The sequence below is a fragment of the Daucus carota genome, chromosome 5 (genome assembly GCF_001625215.2).
Source record: "Daucus carota subsp. sativus chromosome 5, DH1 v3.0, whole genome shotgun sequence".
NCBI lineage: Eukaryota > Viridiplantae > Streptophyta > Magnoliopsida > Apiales > Apiaceae > Daucus > Daucus carota.
This window is the reverse complement of record NC_030385.2, coordinates 33,006,430-33,014,707: the sequence shown is the minus strand read 5'-3', so window position 1 is coordinate 33,014,707 and position 8,278 is coordinate 33,006,430. Positions and strand designations below refer to the sequence as shown.

The window sequence follows — 8,278 nt, the reverse complement described above, 5'->3', positions numbered from 1 at the left end:
AGAAAAAGTGTAAGAAATGAGTAAAGTTAAATGGAAAGTAGGTAAAGTGGTGGGACCCATATATTTTTTAATAATAGATTTGAGATAGTGGAGGAAGGTAGTGGGTGTAATAGTGTTTTTATTATTATAAAATGGGGATAGTGGGAGAATGTAGTGGGTGTAGTAGTGTTTTATATTATAAAAAGTTGCTATTTTGGGAATGTATAGAAATGATGGGACATCCCAAAAAGGAAACTGTATAGAATTGATTGGGACGGAGGGAGTATTTTCCTCCACTATCTCAAATCTATCATTAAATATAAATGGGTCCCACCACTTTACTCACTTTTCATCTCACTTTACTCACTTTTTACATTTTTTCTTGGTCTCCGTGTCCAAACCAAATGTATACAATCTACCGGGACGGAGGGAGTAGTTTATTATTATAGTGAGATTTATTATTTATTATAGCTATTAGTTTATTAAGTTTTTTTATAATAGAATTTGAGAACATTCCTTTCTCTTTTTTACAACGAATAGTATAACTTAATAGTGTATGTGATTTTGATTTTACGCGGATTCTTAATAAAATGTCATAAAGATTGTATAGATTTTTTAAAATTAAAACAAAATGCTTCAAATCTCATAGATTCTGGTGTAATTTCAAAAAACTTAAAATACACTGAGAAATGCCATAAAATTCATCATTTTATGAAATTCAAAAAATCCATGTCATCAGATTTTAATAGATTTTAAACCATATCAATTGAATATCATTGGATTTTTAAGCATAATTTAAAATTCTGATTGAATGTTACTAAATTTTGTAACATAATTTAAAATCATAATTCAATATCCCAAAATTTTATTAAATTTTAAACAATTTCAATTGAACACTCTCAAATTTCATGAATGAAAAAAAATTAGAATCCCAATCGAATAAACCCGCTAATATATATTTTATACGAATTTAATACATTTTCGTGAATTTACCCAGTTACAAAAATTCAGCTAAAGGAACTATGAAAATCTTGAACCATACACCATGTAAACTTCGGAAGATCAACAACTTCGAAATCCGTATAACTGTAAAGCTAAAATCTATACTATCTATACTATATTATAAGGGTCATGTTCCCTGACATGTGGTTGTCAGGGAACGTTTATGTAACAACCTACTCCCCAGCCGTTGGATCGACGATCCAACGGCTGGGACAAAAGATTCGGTTTTTAAGTGTCCGCGGTTATTTACCGCGGATACTCCCTCTATCCGCGACTTTTCTGCGCGGACACATACCCTTTCCGCGATTTTTTTCCGCGGACATTCCAGAATGTTTTGCACGCACAGTTTATAACCTAGGTGATCAACTTCACTTGTGTTCATCTTTCTTTTGGAAATTGCACAGCTGATTTTGTGAGTCTTTTAGGCAAGAATCTGATCCATCTTCCATCTTTGTCTTGGGTAAGCTTAATTTGTAGTATTGTTTTGTTGATTATTCTTGTGTTGAGATGGATAAAATGTTTGCAAGATTTGAAGGTAGAAAAAGTTTGAAAACAACCAAAAATGTTGATGTACATAATGACAAAGTTAAATGTGGTAGTAATAGAGATAATATTGAGTATGTTGAAGTTGTTGATAGTGATGGCGAGGAGTTAGTTGTTAGTGAAGAATTAGAAGAAAGTGAGAAATTGTATGATGATATAGGTAGTATGCATGAAAGTAGTGGTAATTTGCATGATCATGGTGAGGATAATGTTGATGTAGATGACCCGAACACAATTCCCTACTTGAATCAACAATTTCCTAATTTACAAGCCGGGGAGAATTTGTTTAGGGCGTATGCTTTAAAGAATGGTTTTGCAATTAAGATACAAAACACACAGAAGCGTGCGAAAGATAAATCCATATATGGTCGAATGTATGTTTGTAATTTAGCGGGAGAAAATCGTGGGAAAAACCCCGTTGAGGACGATGAAATTTTGATTGGTAGAGTTGGTAGCGTTAAAGGCAAACGGCGTAGAGATGTGCTTCCTAGGAGTGGTTACAAAGTTAGAATGTACTTGGTTAATAAGAAAAAAACAAGTCATTGGGAGATAACCGGTTTGGAATTAGAACACAATCACCAAGTTGTTACTCCTTCTAAGATGAGTTTGATAAGACGGGAGAAACGTGTGACCGCGGCACAAAAAAATTTGATCAAGAGCTTACATGTTTCGGGTGTCCAACCAAGACAACAAATGAATATATTTGGAAAAATGCACGGAGGAGCGGAACAAGTGGGTTTTAACAGCCAACATTTAAGAAATGTCGTACGTGATTTTAGGAAGGACAACATGGGAGTTAATGATGCTCAAGCCGGTTTGGATTTGTTGTACCGTTTGCAAGAAGAGAGCGGCGGTAAGTTTTTCATCAAGACTCTCCTCGATGACGAACAAAGATTGAAGTGTCTTGTATGGGTCGATCCCTGCTCTTTGATGGCCTACAAAAACTTCGGTGATGTGGTTGCGTTTGACACTACATATCGAACTAATAGGTATGCTATGCCATTTGTGCCTTTCACCGGAGTCAACCATCACTATCAATCAATACTTTTTGGTTTTGCACTCGTTCGGGATGAATTGAAGACAACTTTTGAGTGGGTTTTGAGTACTTGGCTAGAAGCAATGGAAGGCAAAGAACCCTTGGTTATCATAACCGATCAAGATCAAGTCATGGCCGCGGCTATTGAATCACAACTTCCGAACACATCACATTTGTTATGCTCATGGCACATTAGCAACAAATTCCCCGAGAAACTTGCAACATATTATTCCAAGGAAGGGTTTAAATTTGATTTCAACAATTGCATATATCACTCTTTGACTGAAGTTGTGTTTGAAGATCGGTGGAATGCTTTGGTTTTGAAGTACAATTTGGAAGGCAATACATGGCTTCAAGGGTTATATGCTTTGAAGCATAAGTGGGTCGAGGCTTACACAAGAAACACTTTTTCTGCGGGTCAAAAGACCACATCAAGAAGTGAAGGAATGAATGCATATTTCGATGCCTATGTTGGTTCTTGCACCGGTTTGAAAGATTTTGTAGAGGGTGCACAAAAAGCTTTGGAGAGGCAATTCATGCGTTAGAAAGACGAGGATTATGTGACGTTTCATAGAAGTCGTTGCATGCAAATGAAAGCCGCTCTGGAGCACCACGCAGCTTCCATTTATACGAAAGATATGTTTCGAAGATTTCAGGAACAATTGGTTGAATCATCTAAGTACTTTGTGGAGAAAGATAGAGATCGGTCCTTGGAAGATGTTCAAGACACGTTCTACAAATGTTATAGACCGTTGATGCGTGCTTCTCAGAGAAACACGTATCTTGTATCATTCAACAAGGTGTCATTATGGGGTTCATGCATTTGTAAAATGTATGACAATGTTGGCATACCATGCCGTCACATTATTGCCGTCTTGACGAAGAGGTGTGTGGCGGAACTACCGGAACATTTTGTGAAACAGCGTTGGACAAGGGACGCCAATAGAGTTGATGGCAAGTTGCCATATCACACGTCCGAATTTCAATCACCATCTCATGAAATGACTCTCACGGAAAGATTCAACCACATGACATTACTTACCATGGCGTTTAGTCATAGTTGCATGGCATCGAAAGAGCGGTATGAGTATGCCGTTGGGGTTATTAATCGGGAAACAGAAATACTTGAGAGCATGCCCGTTGACGGGGTCGAAAATGAAGGAGGTGAATTAAATCCAAAAACAACTCAAGAAGGTGGTGAGAAATTGCATGAGAGTATCTTTGACCCCTTGGTGTCGAAAACAAAGGGACGGAAAAAAGAGCACCGCTTTAAAAGCCCCGTTGAGGAACTTACAAAAACAAAAAGAAAATGCCGATATTGCAATATGTTGGGACATGATGTTAGGACGTGTCCCAAAAAAAAAAGAAGATGATTTAAGAAAAGCTCAAACTGGCCAATTGTAATTCACATTTTAATTAAATTTCTCTTATGTTTTACTTGTGGTTTATTTGTCATTCGTATGAGTTGGTGTAACTAACTTGTTCTTTGTTGGATTTGTAGGTGAAATGGCCGACGGTTCGGATGATGAGTCAGTGTCACACGTCAGCAACTCAATCTCGGACTCGGAAGAAATGTGTGATTCACCTAGTTTTAGCTTCTTGGAAGACGCGATTCGTGAGCTCGACGAACTTGCAGAAATGTACGAACCACCATCCCACTCGGAAGAAATGTGTGATTCACCTAGTTTTAGCTTCTTGGAGGAAGCAATTCATGAGCTGGACGAATTGGCACAGATGCACGAACCACCTCCCCAATTGGAGGAAGAAGACACCGAGTTGTACCCGCCTGAGGAAGCAGCCTACCGGTCAAGAAATTGGACCGAAGCTTGTCAGTGGTGTGCAAGCGATAACATGTTCGAAAGGGTGGCTTATAACTTGACCCCATATTTTCTACCTATTTTGAACTTGGGTAAGGACTATCCCGACGGGCCAAACAAAGTATCGTTGTGGGATGGTGGTGATATTGTGACGTGTGATAGGATAGCCGACATTATGAAGTTGAGGCCTCGCTTGGGTTGCACGCGTGACCAAATGCGAATTGAATATGTCAAGGGGTGGGTGTCCAACCTTCGTGGTGATGATATGGGAAAATGGATAACGCGCAAAGAACCATGGAGCAAATTTCGTCTCTACGATGGATCTAATAGCATTCATGTCACACTATGGAATGATCACAATACGCATGCCAATGTGACCGAAGGTGTGCTCCGTGAAGGTTGTGTTGTTGTGCTGTATTGGGTGGCATGCTTCATTAGAGCCGACGCGACGCCCGGGCATTCCACACACCGACTATCGGGAGGCTTCTCCAACATTTTAGCAGTGTTTAGTTAGTTAGCTTCCCCGTACGTGAATAATGTTGATTTCAGGTTTTATATGTATTTTTGTGTAATCGCAACAAAATAGACACTGTTCGATGTATTATTGACATTGAAATGACAATATTATGTAGTAATTTCTTTGTTAGTGCTAACATTGTCAAAATGGTACGAGGTCTTATCATTATTTCAATTATGGTGTTTCTAGTCTATTGTAATTTATTTATGATTTTTGAACGTGTCTATTCGCGGCAATATGCATGCAAAGTTCACAAAATTGGTGAAAGTGGTCATTTTCTAAACAAATGCCAATAAGTAATGAAAATTTATTGTATGAACTTTTAAAAGTCATAATGTGGTTAAGGGGTCCTAGAAGAGTATATATGAGCATGAAAGACAGTAAGAGGGAGGGAAAAAAAAATTAATGCCACTGGAATATCCTCGGTAAATAACCGCGGACACTCCAGTCCATCCGCGGTTATTTAGCGTGGATACTCCAGTGGCAACAGGTGAAATGTGCAGCTTGTTTCTGCACATTCCCACCTGTTTTTAACAGTTCAAACAGTTCAAACTACATCAAAAACTGAATAAACAGCATTCCAACAACAATCTCCCAAAAAAAATTTTAACCAAATTTTGCGAAGCCTTCAAATATGGCCCAAAACGTCAAAAATTGTCAAACATCCAAAAAATGACTATACTCCAAAAATTCTCAAATTTTAATCACAATATAGAGGTTGACATTCCTAACAATATGCAATAAAGGGGCGGGGGAAACTCAAACGAGAAACACATAAACAAAAATTGAATGAAAGGGGTCGGGGGGTGGACACGGTCGATAAACGACCGATATAATCAACAACCAAGATATATTGAGATTGAAATAAAGTCAACTACATCGTTCCACTTTAATAAATAAAACGTAAATGTCATAAACTACGAAACTACGAAAATGTCATAAACTACGAGACTACGAAAATGTCATAAACGACATAAATGTCCTATTCCTTGGCTCCTTCTAGCCTTTGCCGCATAAGATGACTAGGGATTCGCCTCGCTCTCCCTTTCTGAAGCTCTTTTGCAATCCTAAAGCGGAATAGGTCAACATCCGAAGTATCCCACGTCAAGGTGGAGAGGTCATAACCTTGCAAGGTGTAGTCCATGTACTTGCAGACGAAGACCCCGCAATCAAAATGATTTTGCTGCTTCGGCATCTCATCCCAAACATGAACTAGAGGGTCCTCTTGCGGGAACTTTTGACCCTTGGCAAGAAAACGAAGCATCCCTCCAAGTACACCGACCTACAAACAACAAAAACATGAAAAAAAACATCAGAACAAAACCATCATGTATATTAGTACAAGAGGAGTGAAGGATTTAGTACCATTGCTTCTTCTTCGTCTGGATATTCAGCCTTATCGTTGAAAGGATCGAGAACCATGATAGCCCACTTCTTCACAGCAAAGACCATGAGAATCCAGTGATTGTCATTGACATTTGCGGGAACAAATATGTAGTCCACCTGGTTGATTGGTGGACCAACCCCACAACTTCCCACTTCAAATAAAAGTGCTTCACCCTCTCCGTCATATTTTTGTAGTCCACTTCCATGGCCAACGGGATGAAGAAGGGATCCATGAAGTAGTACGTAGGCTCCCTGGGGTGGATGCCCTCTGCAGCAATTGCTTCCTCCCGATCACGTAACAGCCACTGCATCAAATTATCATATATACAGAATTAAACAGAATTATACAAAGAGAAATATAAATGAACGTACAACATTAAACAGAATTATACAAAGACAAATACAAAGACAACATGAACAGAAATTGTACCATGTATGTGTAGATGATCCGATCATCTAACCATCCACCGAGGGCCAGACTCTGCATTGAAATAGGGGCAAGCGTGAATATAAGATCATGTCTTATACCACCCTCGAGACCCACTGTCATACCCTTCCCCCATCCCCAGTCTCTCCGGATAGTATCATAATAGAGCAATGGAACCCTAGCTAGGCCAGCAAAATGTGCCTCCCAATCCTCAGCAGAAATGTCATGATCCCCGTCTGAATCCTCCTCTATCTCGTGAAAATGAGCATAGGGCATCCAACTAACTATATCGCCAGCAACTCCATCAAACTCGCCTCTGTAATGTGGCAAGCTATGATGAGGAGCCGCTGAACTATCCTGCCTCCCCCGTTTCCTCTTGCCGCCCACAATCCAACCCTCTTCGGTATCCTCCTCCTCCACAGTCTCATCCTCCTTTCCCTTCCCCTTCCCTTTCCCCTTACCCTTACCCTTCCCCTTTCCCTCCTCCTCCTCCTGACCCTTCCCCGTCTTACCCTTACTCCCCTTCCCCTTCAACTCCTCCTTCCCTTTACCCTTCCTCATCCCCGTCTCCTTCCCCGTCTTCCCCTTCTTCCCCGTCTCCTTCCCCGTCTTCCCCTTTTTCCCCTTACCCTGGACCTCAACAACCTCCTCCTCTACCGGCTCCTCCATGTACTCAATCTCATCAGGCCTGGCCCAGAACTCAGCTGCCGGGTAACTATCCCTGCTAGGATCTGGGATCGGTCTCCCGATATCAAACCTCTCGTAACTCCACAACATCAACAACCAGACGCAGCAGGAGATCTTCTTTGACACCTTCTGTGCAGCTGTAGTCAGACCCCTGTACAGGTATGAAAGGACTGCTGATCCCCACGACCATGTACGCACATGGCTCAGTGTGCGAAGATGCCTGATATAGCGTGGATGGACAACATTCCTACTACTAGTAGGAAAAAGGATAGAGCCTACCACGAAGAACATATAGGCCTGTGTGTGAACAGCTATACGCCTCGGATCAGGACCTGGATCAGCACTCCCATAGGTCTCAAACAACCAAGTCAGCCTCACCCCTCCTCTAGTAAAGCCATCCTTCACCTGCTGAGGAGTCAACTCCTCAAACCATGCCCTCTCGAAATATGACTGGTTACCGTCAATACCATCTCCAACTAGTGGCCGACCCACAACAGGTAATCCTAGTATGTAGCCAACATCCTCTAGAGTGACTGTCATCTCCCCCTGCCTCATGAAGAAGGTATTGGTCTCGGGCCGCCACCTCTCCACTAATGCGCTAACAAGCCTGGTATCATTCTGAAGAACAATCCCAGGGTTGGCAAACGCGCCAAAGCCAACCATATGCAAAATCTCCCTCTACGCGTCTGAAAGAACCCAATGCCTTAAAGACCGGTTGCTAGACATACACTCCAGAGGACCACGCTCGACTCCATTCCAAACATCTGAACTCACATGGTATGAGTTATCCACGATAACTGCTCCACTAACAGGACCCGGCAAAATATCATCCATCCTGACACACAAATACCAATCCAACAATCAATAAACTTAGCATACTAACC

The 8,278-nt window shown here is 40.8% G+C and overlaps 1 protein-coding gene across 1 annotated transcript; it reads left to right on the top strand.

Moving 5' to 3' along the window:
- Positions 1-1,488: 1,488 nt before the first annotated feature.
- On the top strand, positions 1,489-3,105 carry LOC108221609 (protein FAR1-RELATED SEQUENCE 5-like). Its single transcript, XM_064094007.1, has one exon. It carries the CDS (start codon positions 1,489-1,491, stop codon positions 3,103-3,105), a length of 1,617 nt encoding a protein of 538 aa, XP_063950077.1.
- The last annotated feature ends 5,173 nt before the right edge of the window (positions 3,106-8,278 follow it).

Coding starts and splice junctions, on each gene's coding strand:
- LOC108221609 (XM_064094007.1), top strand. CDS start 1,489: ATGGATAAAATGTTTGCAAGATTTGAAGGTAGAAAAAGTTTGAAAACA.